General features: G+C 43.2%; 2 protein-coding genes across 4 annotated transcripts in view; both read left to right on the top strand.

Annotated features, from left to right (window-relative positions):
* Positions 1–1,823, top strand: part of brd7 (bromodomain containing 7) — a 135,532-nt gene extending 133,709 nt beyond the window's left edge. Inside the window, exon 14 of the mRNA XM_076286920.1 lies at positions 1,688–1,823. Coding sequence (XP_076143035.1) covers positions 1,688–1,808 — 121 coding nt within the window. The 3' untranslated portion in view covers positions 1,809–1,823. The remainder of the gene's footprint in view (positions 1–1,687) is intronic.
* mef2ab (myocyte enhancer factor 2ab) lies at positions 671–26,383 on the top strand. Of its 3 annotated transcripts, XM_076286922.1 has the most exons (12): positions 671–772; positions 2,808–2,925; positions 11,265–11,448; positions 13,945–14,148; positions 17,679–17,789; positions 17,875–18,009; positions 18,769–18,976; positions 19,105–19,164; positions 21,473–21,621; positions 23,683–23,809; positions 24,417–24,543; positions 24,795–26,383. In XM_076286922.1, the coding sequence occupies exons 3-12, from the start codon at positions 11,395–11,397 to the stop codon at positions 25,150–25,152; spliced, it is 1,533 nt and encodes a 510-aa protein (XP_076143037.1). In that variant the 5' UTR covers positions 671–772; positions 2,808–2,925; positions 11,265–11,394; the 3' UTR covers positions 25,153–26,383. The 3 variants fall into 3 exon arrangements, with proteins under 3 accessions (XP_076143037.1, XP_076143038.1, XP_076143039.1); XM_076286923.1 differs by lacking the exon at positions 17,679–17,789; XM_076286924.1 differs by lacking the exon at positions 17,875–18,009.
* The last annotated feature ends 1,134 nt before the right edge of the window (positions 26,384–27,517 follow it).

Genomic DNA, 27,517 nt, shown 5'->3' with positions numbered 1-27,517 from the left:
GAAGGCCTTATGTTCGTTTCAGCAATCAGGTCATTCCTGAGCTTTGAACATTTCAATTTCATTAGATAGACTAGTCATCAGAGTCAAATCCACCAACTATACTACCAGCTCTTGTCTTAAACTCCAGTGAACTGCCACACACCTTTGTCACACAACAACATGCAACCACATGTGACCTCATGTTAAACCTCTTGACAAAGCCCATTGGTTTCAATCAAACTTTAAGTACTTTAATTGGCTTATTACAATGTCCCTCAAAGATGGATGACACGAAGACCGTCTTAAACAAGTGGTTCTAACAAATGGAATGTGTTTCCCCCTCTGCTAAATTTTTTTGTATACAGTAGGCTACATGTGGAACACAAATGACCTTATAGCCCTACAGTCTGATAGAAGGGCTTTGCTTAGATTGGTTAGGAGGATAATTCATATTATTCATTTAAATATGTTTTAACGGAGTTTCGTCAGAATTTAAATTAATAATATTAATTATTGTACAATAACTTTGAACGAAATAAAATAACCAGTTACTGTATCCTTCCTCTAAGAAGGAAAATATTTTCCCCTTTTGTGAACGCTATTGTCGAGTGTTGCTGACCGTGAATGCCAGCAAGGGAGGAGCCAAGCGGCTGCGCTTCAGAGTTGGCAGTACGCTTAGTAAGTGCTGGAACACTGTCACCGTACAGTAGTAGCCTACTGAGAGTATGTACACGCAAGATTGTGTCCTACGGAACCACTGAGAGCAAATCCTCGGTATTCTGCGACTACAGAGGTGAGTAGGACATATATTGATAATATGTTATCCAAATTCAAGCTACTTGGCGCGGTCTCGCGTAAAGAAGGGGTTGGAATAGCATATCTGGGAAATGTTCCTAACGGTCCATACTGGAATCGTTTTGCCTTTGGGACTGAAGGCTAACCTCTCTAGTGATTTATATCTAGTTTGATTGGCTGTGATTGCTATGATTCCTAGAATTTTGGCTGCATAGTGAATCGCGTGATTCAAACTGGATGCTCCAAGGTTTTATATTAACATAGGCTTCACAATATCACGCTGGAACCCATGGGCGAATTCTTGGAACAGAAGTTATTGAACCACAGGAAAAAAGTTAAACATACGTTTATTACGGAGACTTTTTAAAAGTGTAGGCCTAAGTGGGAGACTGCCCTTCTACCAACAACAAAATTATCATGCCATAGGTAACCATTGCAAACATTGCGTTGCATTGTAAACACAGATCATTATGAAGCTAAAATAGTCAGTAGACAAGGCATTATCACCTTTTACATTGGTCAGATCTGTGCATGACAGACGGTTTCTTGGACTCCATTGGGTATATGGTGAACTTATCTTATATTAGTCAATATAACTTATAATTTCAGGCAGTGGTCGGATCTAAAGTGTATAGGTAGATACATTGATGAAGCTTAATGATGTAATGGTGTTCTATTCTGTATTGTATTTATAATGTGGTTTCAAGTTGTGGGTCATAATATGGTCTTGGTTTGACAGGGAGCCCTATTTGACATTTATAATTCAGTCAATGGTTATGAAGGTATAATCTCTATAAATCCATAAGTGAAAAAAAAAATGTGTGGAAATAATGGGTACAATGTAATGGGGTAGAATCTCCTGCAAAATGTTTCGCTGACCTCCCTGCATAAGCACTCAATATCCTACATTTTTGGTAGCATCTGAACAAGCAAATAATACAGTCCTGAGAGCTGTGACACATGTGCAGTTGTTGTCTTATCCAGATCAAATCTATTTCTATTGTCAAAACTATTTTAGTATAGTATATTGTTAATGTGATATATATAATAGTCAGTAATTTGGTGTCACAACTGTATCAATGGCAGTTAGATTAGGACTAAATGTATGCTATATGACATAATTCATATGCAGTTTCCACACAGATCTGCAGTGACTTGAAAATGATTGTGTGGTATTAGATAAGTGTAGCCATTTGAAAGGTGAAGCAGCATAGCTGTAGGTGAAATGGTATACTTTTTTTTCATCATCCCAGACAAATTTGTTGATCATAGTACAGGATGGTGTTTGTAATAGACCAAATGAATCCAGGCTTTAAACACGTGTCACGGGGTGTTATTTTCCCTCCCTTGCTGGTCTGTTAATGATGGGGTATTTCTGGCCTGGCGGTAAACAGAAATAGTAACGCTTCTCAGGGACCAGCATCTTTTTAGCACCACATGGCCAGGAAATAGAGGCGGCTCTCTGTGTATTTTTATTGAATCGCTATTTTGGGTCCTTCCCATCCCAAGTGAAATTTTTCTGGTCAATTATATTGCATTAGGGTTAAGCGGGGAGGTGGTGTCTGAGGATTTCTTGTGCTTTGATCAGCTTTTGTGATCTTAGACTTAACATGTTTTACTACTGGCTGTGTAAATCATAGTAATTTAAGGCTGATTTGGGAAGCAACATGAGATACAGACTCAGAGTTATCCTGTGCTTCCTTGACTTCTTGGAGCATATTGCTCTAGTGGATAGATGAAGGCCAATCTATTGTATGGCTGAAATTCACTGTATGTGCGGAATGTTTCATATGCTTGAGCTCTACAGAATCGTCTGGCCCCTGATCTGATCCTGAAATCATTTGTTATAAACCACATGGAAGTCTGCATTTTTTAGTTCAGAGGCTAAAATCTTACAATATAGTTTGTCAAGATGCATCCATGTGAGATATAAATCACACTGTTATTTACAGTGGATGTGGGTGCAAACAGTTGTCTCCATATCCGTTTTAAACTGAACCCTCTCTGTGACATTTTTCTCCCTCTCCCCACAGGCCAGTGTCCAAGCAGCCGTGTGCTGAAGCAGGGAGTGAACTGACCACTCTGTAGTTTGGGCTTCTTGCTGGTCCAAGGAGGAGCCTGGGCAGGAGAGCGCTGTGTTTTTATCGTGTGGTAAGACCTTTTTCCATCGCCATGTCAGCAGTGGCCCCAGATGACCCAAACTCTTTTCCCCCGCAGGGTCTAGGCCTGAAAGGGAATATTCAGTGTAAAGTTCCAGTGTCTTTGATCTACATGGGTGCAGACTTTTCCAAGTTAAACCTTTCACAAGTCACCTTTAAGCGTTGTTGTAAGTTGTTTAGAATCGCTTGCCATGTTAGTTTCTGAAGTTCCCAATGAAACATAGTCTTTGATCCAGCTAAAATATTAGGCCCCATTTGTACATGTGGAAATGGAATAGTTGCTGTTCAGTCTCAGTGCGTTCTTCATTTAATCAAACCTGTGGCTGGCTGCACACATTATATTGCATAACATTGTCTGGAATTGTTGTCGAAAAAACCAAAACCAGAGTTTGCGATGCTGAACAACCCAAGCTACAATGGTGTGGGTGAGCCAGCTCTCAATCACATGTCTAAAGCCGTGCATTCCGTATGGATCTATGCGTTTCTATTTAAACCCGGGGCATGTTAGCAGAGACTATGATTTGCTCGTGTTTTCATTTTCCTGTGGCTTTTGGAGAAGGTCCTAATCCGCTGAAACTCAAACATGTTCCTGTGGGGTCGCCCAGCAATTTGCAAGCGGCCGTTCTAAAACCAGAAACCTCTGGCTGCCTCCTGTCTGACCACCCGTCCACACGTTTGATGCTAAATAGGTTTCCCAGGTCTCGAAAAAGTCTCCGGACAAATAAAGAAATCAAATAAAATTGTTTCCAAATATTAGCTCCTCAACTCCTTCCCTGTAGCATAATGAAACTGTCTTTGTCAAATGTAAATAGGTGTTTGGCGCGCGGCTGCCAAATAAAACCATGATTTGAGGCAGCACGGGCAAACTTAATTAGACTGGCTGTTGATACTCGTGGTGTCGTCCAAACCTGAGGGCTTTGCATTGGCATCCGTCCCCTTGGCACTAACCTGTGCAATGTGTGCACACTCTAGTAAAACTGAGTACCTCCACTTGGGCAAAGTATAAACAGTATTTAAGGGCCACTGGATTCGGAGTTTGATGCTGCAAGATGGTCTGATTTTCTACTTAGGTGACTTAAAAGACACCTGTTCAATGGGCAGGTTCCTGTTTCATGTGTTCCAAGGGAATTCACAAAATGAGCAAAGGCTAGAACAGAAAGAACTGTCGAGTACGGATTTAGCAGATGTGGGATCAGATCGCTGTTGCTTTTCTCTAAGTGGCAGTTTCAGAGTCTAAAAGGAAATACCCAGTGATTGTATATTTTGTCTTGCTCTTTTCTTTCAGCTCACTCGTTCTTTTGCCCTCCTCGCTTACCTAGGCTTTCTCACCCTACCGATCACCAAGGGTCAGAAAGGGGATCCTCCACCAATTGCTGTTGCCTAAATCTTAAGCTAATCCTCTTTCACACACCAATCCTCTTCTCTATCTGTTAAGGGTCTTTGCTGCTTACTATGATGACCTTATCGGGGTAACATTGTAGGGTCAACCAGAGACTGCTCATCTGAGATTGTAAAGGAACAACCTAGAGGAAATGAACAATAATATGAAGGGGATGACTGACTCTTGGTATTTCTCATTATTGCCTTTACATAATTTAGTCTCCTGCACAGTTCAATTTCTTGCAGAATGTAAACATAGCCTTCCTTTCTAGAATCTTCCTAGAGATACTTATAGCATCACATATCACAGACTGTTTATTTCATTGCAAACCAAAGATTTAACTAAGTAATAGGAGCTCTGTGCTACTTTGCACTAGCCTGGCGAGCCAGACCCACATGTAAATGTAATTTGCTGCCGCTAGGGGTGCGTCTAGATTTCTAGGCTAACTTTGCACCACTTCACCCCACTTATCCAAGGTTGGCTTGTGATCTGGCAACCACGATGGTTAGCACAGTAAGCTGTATTCAGTGTCATGTTTGTGTAGCCTCTCATTAGCAATCCAAACCTTGGAGCACGGGGCGCCATTTAACCCTTTGAGAACGCCGCTCAGTTTGCAGATGGATACACTGGTGCTGTCTGTGGGATGGGACACGATGCACCTGACTGTTCAGATTTATCTGGGAGTCGTCCTGATGTTCAGCATTCAGTCGCTGATCCACTCTTAATGAAGGCACCTGCTGTGTGCGGCAAAGGCACACCATTCGCAGCATGCTGCATTGTTGACACATGGCCTAGTGGGTGCAGGCATGTGATTTTAGCCCTGTGCCATCAGCATGGCTCCACTTTCACTCCCCTCTCGCACTTATAATGTTTTTTTCTTTTCTTTCTAATTCTAATTAAAAGTAACAAATGTTTTATTGGCATGACAAATTAAGTGGTAACACGTTACTTGGATAGTTTGCTTAAGTTCAGTACATACAAATGTTCTTTAACAATTATTGAACACCTTAACCTTAACCAAACTCAACCTCTAACCTTAACCTTAACCATAAAATGTAGCCTAGTGTGAACAGACATCTGTAAGTAATTGGAGGACAAAGGACAAGGGAGGTGAGGAACAAGACATCTGGATGTCTCTGGACGACAGATGTTTTCTTTTTAGTTGTGTGAAATTAAACTCTTGTCTTTATGAAATACATATCTATACATTTTTGTTAGGTCATAACAGACTAAAATCTTGAGAAAATCTTAAAATGGACCTGGTTCCTACAGGAAACATAAAGAACCATGTTGTATTTCATCCTGAATCGAATTAATGTTGCTGTACATCATGATCTTTATGTATAGGTAAAAATATAAACCCTGTTGATAAAATAAAAAAACACATTTATGCTATTAGGTGAATTGACTTCAACGTGTTCTCTACTAGATTTGTCTGGCCAGCCTGTAGCACAGAAATGTACATGTTGCCCATATTAATTTGCATGGTATAGTGTAGAATATTTTTGGAGGGTCAGTCAGAGTATTTCCGTCTGCATGTGTCAGAGGGGATATACATCCTGGCACAGTGCTCCTCTGTGTGCTGCTTCATTCAAATGCAGAGGCAGAAGCCAAGGTCACGGATTGGCCCGAGAAAACCCTAAACTCCTGCTTCTTAGGATGAAGTCTTCATTTCCAGTTAGGGAATCTTTAAGGACTTAAAGGGGAAGGCATTGCTTTGCTGAAAGGGCAGAATTTCCAACAAGAGAGGGGGGGGGGGGGAACAAATCTGAAGAATACATTATAATTTAATTTACCAGATCAAAAGATTGCACAGAGTCTATAAAAAGTCCTCGCAGCATTATTCCTCTGATCTGATAATGTGTCTGCTAGATACTGTGCTAGTCAGCATGCAAAGAGTTCAAGTGAGTCTTAAATTTGTTATGTTTTTCCCCCAGTTGAGCACTGTTAATGCCGAAGAAAGTCGTTATTTCTGGGATACAGTAAAACTGAACAAGAAACATTAGTAGTGAGATTTAATGTCAGCACAGCTGAAGAGTAGGAGATTTTTGCTGCCCACCCCCTTGCTTCCGATCCCACATTACTGTACCACATAAACTGTTTTGATGAGCCAGTCTCTGATCATAATCAGAGCTGCTTGCCATTTCTCTGATAAGACTGGCTCATTTTATTAACGTTCCCTGGTACTGCCCAATGACATCTCTCTCTCTCTCTCTCTCTCTCTCTCTCTCTCTCTCTCTCTCTCTCTCTCTCTCTCTCTCTCTTTCTTTCTCTCTCTACCCCACACACTCTTCCCAGGAATGTATGCATGTCTGCAGTTCATTACATATGCTCCGGGGTTATGGGGTAATTGAGGTCTCTGACTCAGTGGCATTGGGAGGAGACTCCTCAGCAGTCTTGGCTCGCACGTCACTGCACGGGCAAAAAAAGCGGTGATGAGGTCATGTCTCCAGCCCCCATGTCCACCCCCCATACTTCCCCCGCACCCCACCCCCCATACTTCCCCCACCCCCCAATGACTTACATGCAGTTGAAAATCATATTCCATATATAAGCAGGGCAGTGTTCTATGTTACGTTTGTTTCAGGTCTGCTGAAATAATCAAATTTAGTTAATTTGACTTTGCCTTTAAGATGGCTTTCGGATAAGAGGAGCAATAAGCTAGACATGCTGTTATATGACGGGACATGTTGGAATCATCTAGGGGCACTGATATTTAATGAAGATAGCATATGGATGCCATGCAATTCATCTCACATTGCACAGAAATATCTTGGAAGGCGCAGTATAAAATTCTACTTAGAGTGCTTCTCTTTCAGTTTGGTAGGCCCTGACTTCTGCCATGCTGTGCCAAGTGAGAGCTGACAGCATTCAAAGAGAGAAAACTATGTCCTTAGGCAGCAATAAAAACAGCACAATATTAAAATGACATCACAGTGGGTAGACTAATTAAATAAAAAGGAGTGTTGCTCAGACGCAAGGAAACAGAGGAACATTCGTGCATGGAATTGCAGCGGTCAGAATTTTAAGACGCAGTGGAGATTTCAATAATTTTCTCCTCAGTGTCTTTCTCTTTAAGTCTTTTTCCTGTTAATTGCACTCTCATAGACACACACACATTAGGGAATTATCTGCCCATTTACCCTCTGAAAAACAACTATTTGAGAGTTTTTCCACATTGGGTGAAGTGACAATTGGTGGTATAATATAGCTAAATACTAAACATACAATATTTAGAAGAATTAAGTATTTATTGTAGTATTGAGTAAAATTCCCCTTTGTTTTTGTAAACAGCTCACTTTGTTAATGTGAAATGCAGCTTCTTGACTCTGTACAATCTCCCAATCTTTAAGAGGGCAAGTGTGGCAGCGCTCCTTCCGCTCCAGGTTCTCCCTAGCCTGGGTTTTCCCATGCTGCGCGATTACGCGCGCAATTTTATTCACGCTGCTAGGCAGCCTGGATTCTATGGACTTCGTTTTCACCTCAACGAAGGAACCAATCACATAACGGAGGGAGGGCAGCAAGACGATGACAACACACCGAAGCCGTTATGAGCTACGTACAGACGCATTTGATAGACATTCGTAGCGCCCAATAAACGGCTCTGGGCATTCGTAAACCATGTTTCAAATACGAGAAAATGAATGTCTAGTTCCCAGACCCCATCTCAATGAGATGAGGTCTGACGTTAGCCAGGCTGGGTTCTCCCGGTTGTCAGCAGATGTTTCTGTCTGAGACACTGTGGGCTTGGCAGACAGTCTATTTCTGGGCTCCTTCTCAGTGCATTTACCCCAGTTCTAATCATAGGCAGCTTGGTGAACTCTTCAAGGAAGGTGAAATGCATCGCAGATTTGCTGGAAACCAAAAAGGTGCAACAAGGAAAAGGGAGGAGTTTTCTCCAGTAGATGCTGTTTGCACAGTATGGTGCCCTTGATATCCCAGCGCCACCCATCCCCCTAGGAGGCCCCGGCGGACTCCTCCTGCCTGTTTACCAGCTTTACGTTGTGATGTGAACTCACATCAAAAGGGAAGGAGGCAGCAGTAGAGAGGGTGGCTGTGAGCCCACGGAAAGGCTCATTTTCACAGTGTCCGCCTGATTATTTCAGCACCAGCCCCTTCTGATGTTGACGGACTGACAGTCAGTCAGGACTGATTGGTTAGACCTACTAGTGATGTCTTCAGTGCAACGCCAAGGGATATATTACATTACTTTTTTTAGCCCTGATGCAAACAAGTGCCCTTTGATGGGAAAGTGTATATTTGGTGTATGTGAAACCCTTTGTGTGATGGTTGTATGTGCATAGGTAGCTGAGAGCTGATCAGTGTTGACTTTTCCCATCGTTACTCAGATTTATGTCAGTTTAAAGTCACATGAAATGAGCGTGTAAAATAATGCAGGGAGACACACCTTGTTTTTTGTTTACACGATTTTCATCAATAGTGAATAGAATTGCATACGGAAACCAACAAATCATCAACTCAGAACATCACAACTGGTTAATGATAAGTCAATATGTCACCATCAGTTCTGCAAAATGACCTTTGGTAATGTTTTTTTATGTCACATGAGACAGTAATATTATTTCCATCTTTAACACAGCATGTTCAAATCAAAGTTCTTCTCAGATGCCTAAAAAGAGACCGTACAGACTAAATGACATTCTGAAAGCTTCCGTCCTCCTCATTGGGACAGATAGTGCAAACAGAGTGCTAACACAATTCAGACCGATTCAAACATGTTTTAGCAGTTCACATTGTCCTCTCTTCCTTTGTCACTTTCTCTCTCCCTGTCTCTTTCACACACACACACACACACACACAAACGCATGCAGGTGACAGACCTTATTAATGACAGCTCATTAGTCGCCATGGCAACGGCGCACGGGAAGACGGACAGTGTGAAAGTGAGGGTTGGCTGTTGCTCGTCAGGGATCAGCTGTGCGTCGTCTTGACACGGGGAGAGCAGGGCTCTACGGGCGCAGGGGACCAGAGCCCTGCGGTCACCTCGTTTGACTCTGACACATGGGGCTAAGCTGCTTCAGCGCTGCGGCCACTGCTGCCTCACAGGTCACCCATAGCTGTGCGTACTGCACTTCTAATCAAGCGACAGTAAACAGCCATAAACAACAATAACACAAACAAAGTTAAGCGTTAATAACGCGCATGCAGTCATTTCAGTAACCCTGTTGGCTGTTGTAATTTCAACAACCCTGCCACTTTATACAGTATTTCACTTTATGTGTTGTCCTTTTGGTTGACTTTTTCATACACAGTCTTGTAGATCTATTCTGGAAAAAAAGCTCCCATCTTTCAGCACAGCTGAGTATCTGTGGGAGACATGATAATGGCCGGCGAGAGTGTTGTTCACAGGATGGTGGACAAAAGCCCACCGGCTCCCTTGTTTAGTCTTAAAAGCAACGGGCAGGAAAATAACAAGGGGCCTGATGTGAAACGGAAGCGTGGCTCCCAGCGGCTCCTCCCCGCTAAGGCCCTGAAAAACAGGAAGGGGAGGCCCCGGGGCCCGCCCGCCTTCTGCGGTAGGATGCAGCGGCCAGAGACAGGAAACAGAGCTCGCATGGATGTGCCCAGATTCCAAGAGCTTTCCAGCTGCACCACAGCCAGCGACAAAGGGAGTTGGTCAAGTGAATCACACTAGACATATGAACATACACACACACAGATACAGATACTCATATTTATCTACTATCTACTCATATTTATCTACTAGGTAACATTGGTTGTACTCTCCTTTAACAATGGCTTTTTCAGCGGTCATTCAAAAATTCCAGATTGCTTTTTTTTTTCCCGGGGCTGACATCACTCCCTTTCTTCTCCTGAAAACCTTTCCACTCACTGCAGGGATGTCTTGTTGATGAAATGAACATCAACACAAGGGTGACAGTGAGTCATCCTTTTAATTGTCCCAGGGCATGGAAAGCTGTGCAAGGGGGCTGCTTTTCCCATCAGGATTCAAAGGGTGTTTTTACTAGTCAAACAGTGCGACTGGGCGAGGCAGCTCCCATTTTGCCTTTTATGGTATGGAGAAAGCCGGGCATGAGTATGGTTATGTTGGGGTTGAGGAGATTGCATCCTGCTCTTTGCCAGCTGCACTCATTCACTTTGTGTAAGATGAGGTTCGCTTTGTGTTGGCCTGCTGAGCTAAGCAAAAGCTGTTAGGACAAGAAAAGGGTGATAAGGAACACTGTATGAGTACATTGCTCTGCATAATTCTACAACATGAGTGTTGTTCCTGAGGCAATTTTATGTGTTAATTTATACATTATATAAGTGTGCAGGAAGGTTGCACAAAAACCTATGTGATATTTTTCACAACTTCAGCTTGGGCAAGCTTTTCAAAGTCATGTGGTCACAGATTTTTATGTCAAGATAAATGTTGAGATATTTAGGGCTGGGATGCAATTTCGGTCATCATCATCAATGTTTTTACGTTTCTAATTTGTGTGCTATTAGTTTTACATAGCATGTGTATCATATGCTCTATTTAACACCTCATGGACACTTTCAAAATCCACTTTGTAGAGATTTTCTATATGGTACGGTATAGTACCTTCTCTGAAACCATCATGACTGTCGCTCCACTGGATAATCCCTCAGCTCTTAACCCTACACACACACACACGCACACCTCATATGTGTAGGCCTACTGCTCCAGTGTAAACCAGCGATCTAATGGGATTAGGCAGTCTGGTTGAGGCAATTAACAGCACTTCTGAACCAGGCAGGGGAAAAATGGGAGATAGCAGATAAACAAAATGTCATGTGGGGAATGACACATGTCGTGTGAAAGTAACAGATTGAGAGTGTGAGTGAGAGAATGGGGCCTATACATTTATAAGGCATTTGTATATAGCTGTACTATGAGTAGACTATGTGAAGATGTCTGGCAAAGTTTTAGCGTTCAATATCTTTTGTTGTTCTTGTTGTTGCAGGTTTCTGCATCTCGTGGAGGGCCTTGGGAGAAGAATTGCGTTGTACCATGTGCTGAAGTCCTAAGGATCCATACGATTTTTTTATTCTACTATTTTTTGGGGTGTGTGAGCAACAACAACAGAAGCGGCCATGGGGAGAAAGAAGATCCAGATCACACGAATCATGGACGAACGAAACAGACAGGTAGGTGACAGTGAAACACTCCCACCCCCCTTGACAGCAAGTGCATGCACTTCTCTCTTACTAGTCCTCTCTACACTGAAAAGGAACTCAAAGCGAGTAGGGTGTGTGGTGGTGGCACACATTCCGAGCTGCAGCACACGATTACATGTCCTCTTTGTGGCGAGGAATCCTTGGAGTGGTTTCGTTCAGCTCTGACTTTCAAGAACGCAACCATCTCATAAACTTCCCCCGGAGATTTTGCACCAAACACTAAAATGCGACGCAAGCAGCGCACTGTGCTCCGTGGCAGAGCTGACATACACGACTTAATTAGAGACCGTGAGATCCAGCAACCCATCCATCCAAACACACTGTATAGTTTGATGAGCTCGCAGACCTCGGGGCTCCGTGTGGGGAAGCGATGTCGGGCCGCTGCCCCCACAGGCGAGGTGTCGGACACTGGAGAGCTTGTCCGAGGCCGAGGCCTCGCGGGGCCCGCCGTCCCTGTGGTTGCAGCTGGTCGGTAGTAATTAGGAGGGCAGCCGCTGCCCAACATCCCAGCAGCACCCTCTCATTAGCAGGGCGGGTCGGTGCGACACACTGCGCCCTTCTCTCGCTGGCTGCCATCACTCAGACCAACCACAGAAGCGACTGGAATTCACCCCGTCTGCTCCGCACCGACTAAATATAAACGCAGGGAGAAGTGGCGCAACAAATCCTATCTTGTCTGGAGGACTTCTCGTCTGTGTCTGTGTGTGCTGCTTTTGGATGTGGTGTATGCGTTTAATGGTTTTGAGGGGGGAAAAAATATTTTTCATTTTTTATTGGTTTGTTTATTTGTGGGATTTACCTTATTATTAGTGCACTATGATAATTTTTAGTTTGGTTACATTGAAAAAGAAAATGGTAGTTGTAGCTGACATGTCACTCATGTCATATTCAGCACAGCAAGGTACAGTACTGCAGACAGTGGCACACTGTATAAATCAATGAATATTGTTTGCATGATATCACACCAAAATGTTGTGAGAGCGTTGCTTCTTGATGATAAAGTCTGCTTGTTTGGTAAGTAGTGTTTGCTTAGAAAGCCTCACAAACATGGCAGCCATAGTCCCTGGGGCTCAGTAGTGGACCCGAGGGAACAGTCATTAGCATACACGTCCCATTATCATGAAAAATGTGTTCATCCACGGGACCCCAGGCACTCCATATTCATGACGTGAGAAAAGGCAGAGTGTTGTAAGTGGGCTAATGAAATACTGATGTATATTATTCTAAACAAGCATTTGACTGGTTTAGAGTAATATAACATCTTCAATATAGCCATTTGGCCCACATTGTTACTACGGACACTCCCTAACATTATGCAGTAGATTTTTGTTGGTCTGGATCATCATATTATTATATGGAATCTGTTCCAGCATGTGCTCCTGTATGGAGTCTTACCACGCGCGCGCACACACACACACACACACACACACACACACACACACACACACACACACACACACACACACACACACACACACACACACACACACACACACACACACACACACACACACACACACACACACACTAATTGGGGATTTCTTGGAAGAATGAATAAAAGCTTGTTGTTATTCTCGAAACTGTGATGGATCATATCTTCTCACACAGGACAGCACATGTTGTTACTGTATATCAGACTGTAATCCGTGTCTCTTTTGCCTTCCCGTGGGTTATCATTGCGTATTAGTAAGATCAGAGTGTAGGCACTGGCATATTCATGGTAACTGTGGTTGAAGTAGTGGCCATTAAGCAGCAGGACAGATAAAGCACTTGCAGAGGCAGAACTATGCTTTGGGATCTACACTGTAGATTCATAAACTGATTTATGGCCCAGAGCCTACCCATTCACAGATTTCATAGATATGGCCATAAGCCCTTGACATCCATTTGTTTGCACTGTCCAAAGACGTCCCCGTGCAGCCTGTGAATGGGGATGCCACGGTAAGTGGACGTGAATGCCCTGTGACCTACATACGGGCCGTGCACAGCCTTTGTACTGTAAGTGCCCCCGAGAGCAAGCCCGAGCAGAGCCCGGTGTGTGCTATCTATCTCTCCCTCTCTCTCCGGTCCCTCTGAGGCTGTGGTCCAGTTGAACAAGGCCAAGAGTAGAGGCCAGGGCCCTGCAATCAGACTCAGGGCACAATGAAAGGCAGCGCCCAGGAGGAATGTCACATTGCACAAGGTTGTTTTTTAAAACAGCTATGAAAAAGAGTAGTGTGTATAATGTCTTAATTAGAAGACAGATCCATATCATGGCTAATGTGTCTTGCCATAGATGAACTTGAAGTGTTCTTTTGTGAAACAGTTACTTAAAGTGGTGGGAGATTTAACTCAATTGGATATAAATGTTAATTTTGTTTGATTTTGTCGAATGTGTTTATTGGAAAGCCGTGTGCCTAGGACCTTAGTCATTCCATATTAAGAAACACTTTTTTTTTCGTTGCGTTTTACTTGTTTTTCTCCCAGGTCACATTCACTAAAAGGAAGTTTGGCCTGATGAAGAAGGCGTACGAGCTGAGCGTCCTGTGTGACTGTGAGATAGCACTGATCATCTTCAATAGTGCAAACAAGCTCTTCCAGTACGCCAGTACGGACATGGACAAAGTTCTACTCAAGTACACCGAATACAACGAACCCCACGAGAGCAGAACCAACTCCGACATTGTGGAGGTGAGTGTCATCTTGTTTAATATTTAACTTAAAGGAGGTCAAGCTACTGTACATTGTACACAAGAATGTGCCATTACCATTCTTCCTTCTATCATTAGTATAACCTGTCAGATTTGATTTGCTGTCAACCAATCAGTTAGTCTAGGCTTTTCTCAGTTACATCGACAGGTATTTTCTGTATGAAAATTGAGAAAGAGCATCAGATATCCATATGGACTTAATAATTAACAGCTCTTCGCTCATGTAATGGAGCAGCCTAATGATTTCAACTACCTCTTTTTCAAACATGAAGTTCACATATTAGTGTGTGTTTGGTATTATAGTTAAATAGTTGTTTTTCCATCCATTGTAGACTTTGACAGATCCCAGACAGTGCAAATCCCTGTCATCTCAGGTTAGACACAATAAGATGGTAAAACAAACACTGTGTTTTACCCTCAGACAGTCAAAAGAGAATTTTCTCCTATTTTCACCTATTCTTTAGTGATACAAAATGTCTGATAGGTCATTGCGTTGTGTAAAATGTAATTTGTCTGGAAGGAAAATGAATTAGTACCATTCCCAACACAAATGAGCCGCAATACTTGAGGCTGCATGTTTATACCACTAAAGGAATATAGTTAATTCTCCAGCTTGTGCCTCTATGAAGGTAAGTGGGGGATTCCACAAAGGAATCACATTCCTTCTGTTTTATTCTTGCCACTTCAAAGTGAAAATGAGTTCATGTGACTCATAACTTGGGCTCATTGGTATCTCTTTGATGAACATTATTTAACATAATGTAATTACACTTGAAAGGGTAAAATAGTGTTAGCTGTTTTATGAGGTTAGTTGATACAGATAACATTGTGAATGGCACCAGCTGCAGTGAAATGTGTCCATACGCGTAGGGTTAGCTTATGACCAGGTTTCTGCATCTTGGTGTAAGATATGATGAAAACGTATTTCATATTGACCAGCAGACAGGTGCAGAGATGAGTTCTTTGCTGAGCTGCAGAGAATATCCCCCTCTCCTCTGAATATTGTTTGCACCGCACGCAAACATTCACATTGATATGTGAATTCAACAGCTGTGGCGAGCTAAAAATACTCAGCATCTGTAAGTGGGTGAGAAAATGATGAAGGTCGGGATGATTTTTGCAACTCTGTATTTGCAACTCTGTCTCCATCTCCGGATTTGCTCACTTGTATCGGCCAATCTGCATCTCATTTGCACTTCTGTTCTCCTCAAGTGGCCGTGCATTACGGCAAATTTGGAATTGCAAGATGGTGTTTGTGAGTCCCAGGCTATTGAACTAAGAGGCTGAGTTGTGAGAACTGTGAGATCTTTCTCGCTTCGCCCCAGACACAGATGCGCAGCTGGGGAGACAGGGCTTCCGTGGTCATCACCTCTGTCCTCCAACACGGCGAGAAGGACATCAGTCTTGCACGTAATTGAATCAGACATGAATAGAACTATCAATAGCCATTAATAGATTGAAATAATAAAGAGTGGCCCATTAGCGTCTGGGAATGCTGTCAGAGGGCTCTGCTCAGGCAGTGGTCAGTGGTGTGGCTAGCCGCTCACTGTCTCCCTTCCTATTATGAGCACAGGCCTTGGGCTATTAAAGAGCCGGCCTAATCACCCCATCAGCGCAGAGGCATGTCTTTGCAATGCCGGGCATGTCGACCTTCACATGCGTTATGACATTTGCTATTTACAAATCACCATGACACGGGTGTTTATTTAGGCCTTACTGTATGTGTGTGCTGAGGATGGGCCATTTGCTGGAATATGCCCCCTGCTGGATGCTGGCTCTTTGTTGAAAAGATGTGATATGACAGGCCTGGGGAAAGATGTGTTAGATTATTTCCCGGGTCATATAGTTGTGGTGGCGTGGAATATGCTTGGGAGCCTAAACTCCCTATTTTATTCAGACTGTCATATGAGAGCTATAAATGCTGATATCGGAAGCCACCAAACAGTGTGCAAACATACGGTCACACCTTTCCATTAGATTGTCAAAGCCATTTCATAACAAGTGTTGCAGAAATATATACGGGCAAGAAAAGCAAAGCAAGATTATGAGATAGATATCCTAAGAGCGTCTTCAGTCTGAGGACCATCTCAGTCAGGACTGTTAGAGATTAGCGGCAGTTGTCTGCCCTGCCTAACTGGAGACAAGCTTCTCTGGCAGCCTCTCCCAGGGCCTATTGGGTGAGGTCTTACCAAGTCTCTCTCTCTCTCTCTCTCTCTGGCATCCACTGCGCTGCCCCCTGATCAGATCAGAATCCTCAATGGGCCTGATAAATATTTCATGCAGTTGTGAGAATGAGAGCGAGATCATATTTCACAAGCCCAGAAAGTCGATGTCTGGACACTTGTCTGGGGTCAAAGAAAAGTATCTCACAAAGTCAAGCAGCTTGGCTCATCTCAGGCCTTACTAGAGTTATTTGCTGGAATAGTGTTTCTTTTTGGTGAAAGAAAACAAAAACATAACCAAGATGAAAACAAGAATTACTGCAATTTTTGAACTACAAAAAGTCTAATTGTGTGTTCATAATACATGTTTATATTGTTGTATAATGTCTAATTGTATAAATTGAAAAATGGAATGACAATGACAGTTACAATTTAAGGCATCTATCTAAAACAAAAACACTTCAGTCGAGACATTATTTTCTTTACATTAGAACATCTTGTGTTTAATTGCTTGTCAGACAAAACCCTCCAAATAACCAGATTTCTCTACATATGGTAGCAGCGACAGTCCCTGCTTCAAGATAGATAAGTCAATTATGCAACTGAAAGTAGGTCAAGGTCCTTGTCTTCCAAGGTCAAACACTCTTGCGCAGCCAGTGCAGGTTAGTGGTCTTGAAAAGGGGCCAGCAGTTGTTAAGGACTGACCATGCTGTTCATGTGCCATATGCCTGGTTAAGTCGCTCTACTAGAGGCTGAAGTCAGGGGTGGTTTAATGCCGGCCATTTGCAAGTCACAAAGACCAGGTCCACTCCACCGGGGCCATTATGTGAGATTGCTTGTAGATTTTCAATTTTTGTTTATGTGGGAATGATCGAAGTGAAACGTGTGCTTTGTTTTACATTTGAAAATGACTGCATGTATGTATGAGTTGTTGAGATTCAGATGTTCTCACAAAGCTATCATTTACCGACAGCTGCTACAGCACAGGCATGAATCGAGAGAGAGAGAGAGAGAGAGAGAGAGAGAGAGAGAGAGAGAGAGAGAGAGAAACATAGAGATAGAGAGAGAGAGAGAGAGATGCTCATTAATACAATGCCTACATGCTTTGGACAGCTCAAATGTCACCACTCTGCCACTGCTTCGGATTGCTTCCTGGAACAAAAGCATACTGCCGTACCATGTCCTATTGCTGCATAATGTTTCACCTGAAAAAGCTTTAACTATCGATCCCCTCCTTTGAAACATTTGTACTGCAGTACTATACAGTATACTGCACTGCCAGATGGTCTGGAGAGTCTGCAGCCAGCTTCTTGCATGCAGGCAGGTGAATTTGCTAATTCTATTTCAGAAACTAAGGCACAAAGGCCAGGATGACTATGCCATTCCCGTGGTAGACGAGAGCTACGGGCTGAGCCCCGAGCTGGATGACGAGAGTGATGTAATGTGTAAGCACTTGAGTGTAAGTACTCTCCATCCGCCTCCTCTCTTCCCCCTTTGTGTTGATTTCCCTTCTTCTCTTTTTTTATTTTGATTGTCCACCACAGGCGCTAAACAAGAAAGAGCACAGGGGCTGTGACAGCCCTGACCTGGACGCCTCTTACGTGCTCACCCCGCACACAGAAGAAAAATATAAAAAAATTAATGAGGAGTTTGATAATATGATGCGAAATCACAAAATCGTAAGTAACTACAGTGCTGCTGCTGCTGCTACTGGTGCTGCTGCTTGATATGTTGGCACGAGTCCTGCTGGGTTTCAGCATCTAACATTGTTTTCGTTCTAATGGTTCTCACACGGAAAGGTGCATTCTCTGATGATAATATATGTTTTTTTCCCCCCTTAACGGGAAAATGGTCACCAGATTTGTAACAGCACAGTCCAGACTCTCATTATAATATATGCTCCCTGGAGACAGGGAAACAGACTGCAGAAATGTCACCTAGTCTGAGTGAGCGTGCCTCGTATTAAGCCGGCAACATATGGTGCCACTCCTTAGACAAATAACGCACAGGTTTCTGAGGTCATCGTGAAATGAGTGGTGTTTCTTCTGGGAGTGAGGTCACAGTTTGGCACAGGATTGCAGAATAGTGACTATCCATCTCTGTGTCAGGCTGCGTGTGTGCTGTGTTGTGTGCCTATTGCTAATTGCTATAGATTAAGTACACATACGTGTGTTTCTTTACATTTTCCCTCCAGGTGTCTCTGCGATGAGGAAAATAGTTGATTTTGATAATTCAATCTGCTAACAATTGTAATGTTTTGTAAGCCCTGAAATGTCTGAATATGCCATTAACTACAGTTGCTTGCTTTTTGCTGTGTGTTGCCATTTATGTCTCCTGTTACTTCTTCACCTCACATTTCCATTTTTAACTTATTGAATTAATGAATTGTTTGTTTGTTTGCTTTACAAAGTCTCTTAACTGTTCATGTTCTCCTGCAGCCATCTGGAATGCCACAGCAGAACTTCTCCATGCACGGGGCGCTGCCAGTGACCAACCACAACCCCCTGGCCTACAGTTCTGGGGGCTCCCTCGGCCACTCCGCCGCCCTCAGTGACGCTGGGGTGCTGTCGTCCTCCCATGGCTCCCTGCACAGAAACATGGGCTCCCCTGGCATCTCTCAAAGATCCCCCAGCACAGGGGCTGCAGGTCGGTCTGAGCATTAGGCCTTACACTCTCAATTACTCACTACAGAAATGAACACGTGACGTCTCTGGATAGCATTATATTATGCATGTATTCAGTTGTTCAATTTACTTTTGTTTTTATCTTAAAAGGTTCTATGCTGGGAGCTAGTGATATGCCAATGGTGAATGGTTCAATATCCAGCCAAGTAGGTAAGTCAAAAGACTACATACCAACTTGTTTATGCTGTATGTGTGTTGACAGGACATTTTTAGTGACAGTTTTGCATTGATGTGTTAACCATGAGCGTACACTTCCTGTCCATGACACGTTTCCTTCACTCGACATGTGGGTGTCTGCGTGCGTGGCGGTGGCTTGGCTCGGCCGTTGTCCTTTTAAGGGCTGAGAGAAAGTCGGCAAGATGGCCCAGTAGACCTCTGAAAGCATGTGGACCATGTCAAGCCTCTCGGGCGGCGTGTCCACCATGCCTCAGCCCCAGCCCGCTGTCACAGTCCGCCCGTATACTGAATGAAAGAGCGCGGCAGGTGGGGCTTAACTGTCTTCCCAGCTCCAATCTGTTGGGATGGGTTTGAGGATGTTGTTTGCACTTGGATGACATACAGCCTGTTAAAACGACCAGCTGATGGCTCCATACAGCACAAAGCTTGGTGCTGTATTTTGTATTGTTTGAATTTGACGCGTGGATTTTCCTCTGCATGTCATTTAGCTGATGATTTATGTACAACAGCTGCATATCTTTATCAATGGATGAATGCATTATGGCAGAAACACAATGAAGACCTTTGGCCCATACAAGTCATACACGTTTAATGATCATATAGTGCATTAATCATATATGTTGTTTCCGTGAAGCTTTTTACATTTTTGCTCAAAGAATGAATATCTAGGGTTGATCTAGAGTATCAACACTGAGCAAATGAGCATCTATATAGTTGACCCGCACTGTAACAAAGAGGGCACTTGAAGACATGTTGAGGTATTTTGTGGTTCCAGTGGAGCTTTCGATAGAGCGTGGCGCTGATTCGGTATTAGAGTGGTTTAAGCTGCAAGATGTCCTCCTCAGCATGCCTGTTCCTGTTACACCCCCCTGCTCCCCCCCCAGCCCCTCCCACCTCCCACCCCATCACCCCACCCCACCCCCACCCCAGTCTGTCTGGGTGATGATTTGGTAATCACGACACAATCTGCATATGGCATGGGCTCAGCTGACCTGCCTCTTACTGATGGGGGGGGGGGGCATACACAGAACCCAAGCTGACAGGCATACTGGATCGGAGTCTATTAAGGATAATGTGAAATATGAAATTACAAGGATGCACCCACATTTTACAAAAGAACATACACATAAAAAACAGACAAACACATGCAGTATATGCACAAGTCATATTTTTATATTGTATGTGTATCTTCTTATATGGAAATGAATATAGTATGTTTTTGGAATTATACTGCATTCAAGCTAGTTAATGGGTTTACGTGACAGAATTTTCTTGTGAGCACAGCTTGTATGTAGTTTGTATCAGTCATTTCAGGGGGTTGTGAGGATTGGTGTTGTGGTGAGAGGACAGAGGGAGGGTTGAGGAGTTGATAGCACATACTGGCACATGTACTAACATATACCTGACATATACCTGAGTGGCAAAATGTCTTCAGTCTTGTGGCAAGAGTTTAGAAGAAGCTGGGAGTCTGATTAATGTTGATTGCTGAGGCTTCCTGGGCTGGGTCTGGCATGACACACTGATCTGGCAGACATGCAGTTGACATATAAACAGACAAACACATAGACATACCCACACACACGTACAAACACACACACACACACACACACACACACACACACACGGAGAGAGAGAGAGTCAGCTACACCTAAGCGATAAAATGGCTCCCTGCTTGGCACCTGGTTGGCGATGCTCCCAGGCTGCCAGGCTCCGGAGCAGGTGCCAGAGAGAACAAGCCTGGCCAGCAGCTGTGGAAATAATGGTGGAATCTCTGCTAGATGACAGTTACCCTGACCCACATCTGCACTCCTTTATTCACCGAGTTCACTGCTCTCAAAACCCACTTCTTATCAGTAGAACTCAAACTCTTGTTGCAAAGATGTAATTTAGCCTTATGAATAATGGATAAAACAATGAGGACTTGAGTGGCAGTGACTGAGAATGTTGTGCTGTTTCACTGTAAGACACTTTTTGTTCAAGCATGTAAAACTCAAATGTATAGACAATAACTTGGATATCTGAATTCGTCATTACCAAATTGCTATTCCCAGTTGGAGCCTATCCAGAATGCACTGCATTGTCAAAATATGTCAGAATTCCCAAGCCAAGGAAGGAATGCCACAGCCAGCACAGCCTGTTCTTGGCATATTGTCTTGTAGTCGTTTTGCTTTTGGTTGAGATGTTTTTGTGTGTTATATTTGCTTCAGGACAGTCTTGGCCTCACGTACACTGTTTATCCTTGCCCTAACATGTTCCTCTCGCTTTCCTTGTGCCTGTGCAGTGAATGGCTTTGTGGGCAATACCAGCGGGAACAGCTTGGGGAAAGGGATGCCAGCCAAGTCTCCATCGCCCCCTGGTGGCAATCTGAATGTCAGCGGCCGTAAGCCGGACCTGCGAGTGGCCACTGGCAAAGGCATGATGCACCCACTGGTGAGTGTGTTTGGCCCTGGTGTGAGATCATTAAATAATTAAATGCATAAAGTAAATTAAATGCTTATTTGTAATTCCTTTCAATCCAAATGGGCAAGGTTCTGCATGTGGATTTACCACTTTGTACCTTCGATAGGTACACCTATGAGCTTCATCAGTGGTACTTATGATACACTGTTTCTCTTTGTCTGCTGAATGTATAATTTAGGGGATTTATGCTTTCAGTTACTCAATATGAATGTATAATGCATGTTCATATACATCTGTTAATTTGAGAACTCATTATATTCACATCGCAACTCCATTGCAGCCTTCCTCTAATTTGTCAACTCTAAGTTGAATATTAAAAGGTGAAAATTTGTGTAAAAGGTGAGATGTTTTTCAATCTTTTTTAAAAAGTTTGATTCATTTTAATCCAAACTACAGTATGTCTTACACAGAGTAGTTCCTAACCAGTGGATGGATCCATATTCATAGCAAGCAGAGCAAGACTCACACACCCCTGCGCTGCACAGCTCAGCAGATGCTGGAGGTGTGGCAGGGAGTGTCTGTAAAACAAAAGGCATGTGTGAACAGCGCTGCCGACAGCCCATCAGCCCGGCACTAAGTCACGGAGCTGTCCTTTTATTAATCATGTCCTCCACTGCAAGAGTGGAATGGATCTTGTGCGGAATCCTAGACGGAAAGGCAGCCAGATCGCATCTTTTCCGTTGCTGCTGCCACAGTGGCGTGTGTGTGTGTGTGTGTGTGTGTTGTGTGTGTGTGTTTTGTGTGTGTGCGTGGGTGGGTATGAGGGTACTGCCCTGTTTGACCGGGCGGCCCGGAACATGGCAACATATGGGCTCCAGCTATGTGTCAGTGGTGCCCTCTGTACTTGGAAAGGATGCCTGAGAGCTGTTCAGCTGCACCTGTTACTCTGGCGTTGACATTGGCCGTGCGCGTGGAGGTGTATCTGCCTCGCTGAATCCGGTTCAGTGTAGCTGTGCTGTGCTGTGGCCTGTGAAGCAGAAATGTTCATGAAAACACTGACCTAGTGACACCAATTGCCTGAAAAGCAAAAGGGGCCAATGGAGGGAAATAGTGGTGGAGAAAAACCAGAAATGAGTCACTTAAAAGAGGTTTCATATCTATTTAGCTGTTTTGGTGAAATAGAGTAGAGAGTCTAAATTAGCAAAGAGGAACAGAGAACAGATTAGTATCTGACTGCTACTAATGTTACTGATAATGGTTGTCAAATAAGGCTGTATGGCTCACCAGCTCATGTGAAATCCTTTCAGATGTACAACCAAATGGTTTTAAGACATGGCATTAATGTAGACATCAATGAAGTAATGAGCTGTGTATTTCATGTTGTCATTCCAAATAGCATGTTGAGGTATTTTCAAAAGGCAATTATTTTCAATAATTATCAATTATAGTATTTGTAACGGCCCTACCAGCTAATATACACACAACATGCTTTTAGCATACATTCTAGTTAACAAAGATATTATGTTGAGGACAGTCTGAGATATTGCATGAGACATAGTCATGATCTAAATGATGGCCTTCTTAGTGATTGTGCCTTCCCTATTACATGCAGTCAGAGGAGGAAGAAATAGTGGACATGGTGAGTAGAAATGACCTAGTCATGCTCTTTAAATATCACAGCAATGAAGCATGTAATATGCATTTTCAACTATTATTATTTAAGGACAATTCATACCAGACACACAATATTTGATTACATTGTGTTCTGAAATCATACTGCTTTACATAATGTACATTTGATTTGAACCCTGGATATATTGGAGCCTTCGCCATAGAAACCCAAAGCAAAAATTGTGTGAAATAACCTCATTAACACAAAAACTGTCAGTAAGTACAAATCTCCCAGAGCCTTCTCTGAAATCTCCAGGTTTACAGAGACATCTAGTGGTGGAAGAGAGCACAGGCACGTCAGTGGCCTGCAATCTTCTAGTCCAAACTCAACCTGTCTTCCAGGAAACTGAATTTTGTTTGTCTTTGACAGTTCTCGCTCGTGCTTTTGCTCTTGTTTACCTTTGTTGCCCTTGTTTACAGAACGCCCAGAGAATAAACAGCTCCCAGACCACCCAGTCTCTGGCCACCCCTGTGGTGTCTGTCAACACGCCCAGTCTTCCACACCAGGGTCTCGTCTACTCCGCCATGGCCTCCACCTACAACTCAGGTGAGCCAGGGCCTTCACTCCTGCCCCCCTCCCACACACACAAACACACACACACACACACACACACACACACACACACACACACACACGCGCACACACACACACATACACACACACACACACACATACACACACACACACACACACACACACGCACACACGCACACATACACACACACACACGCACACGCGCACACACACACACATTCACACACATACACACACACACACACACACACACACACACACACACACACACACACACACAAACACACACATACACACACACACACACACACACACACACACACACACACACACACACACACAACACAGCTACTGTGGTTCACATGTGCTGTTCACTGTTAACTCCATTTAGCTGTTAAGTGATACTGTTAAAATCTTGTGCTGACTATAGTCACACACTATCACACACTTAGATGGATATATAATCACACACTGTAGTGGAGATGGATAAAGCTCTGTCTTGACGTTTGTGTTTGCACTATGTGTTAATCAGCTGTGGCTGAAGCTAATCTGGTTCAATACAAGGCACAGTTAAGAGTATTGAGGGACGTAACCCTCCTGTGCTGCTGTTTCCCACCAGACTACCAGCTAAACAGCTCCGAGCTGTCTAACCTGCAAGGCTTCAGCCCCACCGGAGGCCTGTCTATGGGATCTTCACCTTCATGGCAACACCAGCAGATGGCTCATGGGCCACCAAGCTCACAGGGGTGAGTTTGGCAGCATTCAGAGGAAAATATGTTCACTGATCACTTAATTGGTGATTAAGTACTTTGAGTAACTGTACCGCTAGAGAGAATATGGGCTTTGCATGTAGCAGTCGCTGATGAGATATGCTTGTATTCAAGATTGCCATGCAAAAAAGAAAATGCTTGTGGAATGTGCCGGTCTACATGGTAATATTTTATCTCTGAGCCACCCTTTCACTCACTGCAAGCTCACTGAATATATTTGACTGCAGGGGTGGGAATCACTTACCTCAAGGTGCCAACCTGTCTGTCAGCACCAGCCATAATGTCAACATCAAGTCGGAGCCCATCTCACCGCCCCGCGGCCGCGGCGGAGCCTCTTCTGGGGGGTTCATGGGCGCCCCAGCCCAGGGTCAGGCTCCAGCTCCCAGCAGGCAGGACGTGGGGCGCTCCCCCGCCGACAGCTTGAGCTCCTCCTGCAGCTCCTACGAGGGCAGCGACCGCGAGGAGCACCGGCCAGACTTCCTGTCCAACAACGCTGGGCTCGGCAGAGGGTCTGGCGGCGCAGGGGGGGAAGACCAGCACAGTCCTTCAGCCAAGCGCTTGCGCATTGACAGCTGGGTCACCTAGAGTCGGTCACCCAGTTCGGCTCGGTTCAGCCATCTTGGATCGCTTTGGCAGGGAGTGTTTTGTAGTTGTTGCTGTTGTTACTGGTGTTGTTAATGTTATCATTACAAATTATATTGTTATTATTATATAATGAAGATACAATATCAATATGAATGTGTCACGTTTTTATTTAAATGTTAAATAAGAAGACTGTTATTATTATTAATGTTTGAGTAGGTATTGCTATTTTGTACTTAATTTACTATTTGTTTTGGATTAAGATTTATATTTACAAAAGTAAGCAAAACTATATCATGTAGGTCATTATTTCAGCTGTGGCTTTATGTCAAATGACTGAAAGTCTTGCTGTTGAATACAGGAAATTCTGTGCAAATGGCACAATATGCAGTGATGTTCTAATACTTTTGGTTTGTATTTGAGGTGACAATTTTTTGTAGTATTTTAAAATTACACTGATGTTTATAAGAAGCTGTATGTTGCTTATGGGTGCAGAACAGATGGATTTTGCAGGTGTGTGATTGGTCTGCATTTTGCCTCTTTTTTGCAAGATGACATTTCTGTAAGCCAAAGGTCTATGTTATCATTTATGTTCATAGATGGGTTTTTATATATTTACATGTTATTACTCAGCCTACAACAGATAATTAAAGCCATGGACATTCAGTTGAACACACACACTCACTCACACACCTGAGCCTACCTTGATAGCTTTGTTTTTATAGTATGCATAATGTAGCTCTCAAGTCAGGTAAACATTTGTGAAATACTGCCAAGCTTGCCAGGCTTTAACTTGAGTTTTTTTTTTTTTATGTATTTTCAGACAGTAATATTCAGAGGGTGTGGGTGACTCTTGCAACTTGTGACATGTACCCACAATTACTCTGGATTGTCTACAGTAGCTCTTAAACATAGGTGAAGGATCTGTTCATCAGACATCTGTAGACCTAGGTCATCCAGCAGCAGTCAGCTTTCTGGCAGTAACCCAACGGTGGAGAGTGTTCTGCCTGGGTGGGAAGGTGAAGCGCAGTACCTCAGCTTCTGAATATCAAGGATTTCAGATCGGATGATTGGTCTAAGAAACACTTACACATTGATTTTTTGTCTTTGTAATAGAGTGTATATACTGTAAATATGTTATTGTATTGAAAGGAATGAATGGCATATTTAAATCTTAAGTGAAATACAGCATATTTAAATCAAAATGGAGGAGCAATTTCTGTCTATGATCACAGAATATAAGATTATTAATTATATTTTAAACTCTGTAGAAGAATTGCATTGCACAATGTTACAAGACTTCCATTTATTCCACTAATACTGCGTTAATGTCTACATCCATGTTCTGTTCATGCAAACATTAGTGGTGAATATTGACTTGTAGCAAGTAGGCCTACTCACTCGGTCAGTGGCAGGGGCGGACTGGGACCAAAAATCGGCCCTGTCATATTTGGCCCAAGCGGCCCTCAAATCGGTCGGGCACACCTAATTAAATACACAATCTTTGCATTACCCTTAAATATCCATACATTTTCAACTGTCATGAAGCACTGAACGTGATGTAGGCCTCACTGGCTATCACCATGGCTATCACTCTGACCAATCAGAGGTAGCCACAGAGCACATGATCTCCATATTCAAGTAGGCTATACAAGCAATTATTAAAGAAGAGTTTCTGCTTGAAAGTATCATTTCAAATTATTCAATAGGCTACATTTAAACTATACATTGCTCAATTGGCAGCAGCACCAAACAATTACTGAAGCCTATGTGTAAATAGCTAAATTAGCCTACCTTGTCGTAGACATTAATGTAATTTATACCAGCTATCAGGACAACTGAAACAACACAAAATAAACAGGGCTGTTGCTGGAACTATTTTATTCCTGTAGGCTATACTACCTATCTACATCGCTGGTACATTTTGGAACAGTATAGCTACATGAACTAATGTCTTCCAGTAGCCTATAGGTTATATATAGCTTTGGCTTGTGCATGAATAAGACTTGACGTTTTGCCTACATTTCCGTCAGTCAACAGTCTTTTAGCCCATCTTTACCATGATAACCCTTCCAAGATAGAACCTTTTCGACAGTCTACTTTGAGAGACCAACCACCACTCATGCCATCGATGTTGAATTTTGGGTGTCTGACGGAAACTGATCAATCTGACCAACAATTAACGTCCATTTGATACTCTTTTGCTGTCCGGGTTTGCAAATCATTAATTTAGAAAATTCATTAGCCTACCATATAATTACATTATCGCAATTAATATCTCATAATAATCATCATCGTCAGCATGGCATGTCACACATACCTTCTCCACCACTGAGTTCTTATCATGTAGCCTCAACTAGGCTCTCCA

Source organism: Alosa pseudoharengus, unplaced genomic scaffold (assembly GCF_046254945.1).
Source record: "Alosa pseudoharengus isolate Yale_2024_CS ecotype anadromous, Long Island Sound unplaced genomic scaffold, YU_APseudo_1.1 YU_APseudo_1.1_scf_16, whole genome shotgun sequence".
Classification (NCBI taxonomy): Eukaryota; Metazoa; Chordata; class Actinopteri; order Clupeiformes; family Clupeidae; genus Alosa; species Alosa pseudoharengus.
Note: the sequence above shows the minus strand (reverse complement) of the source record. Positions and strands in the feature narration are given on the sequence as shown.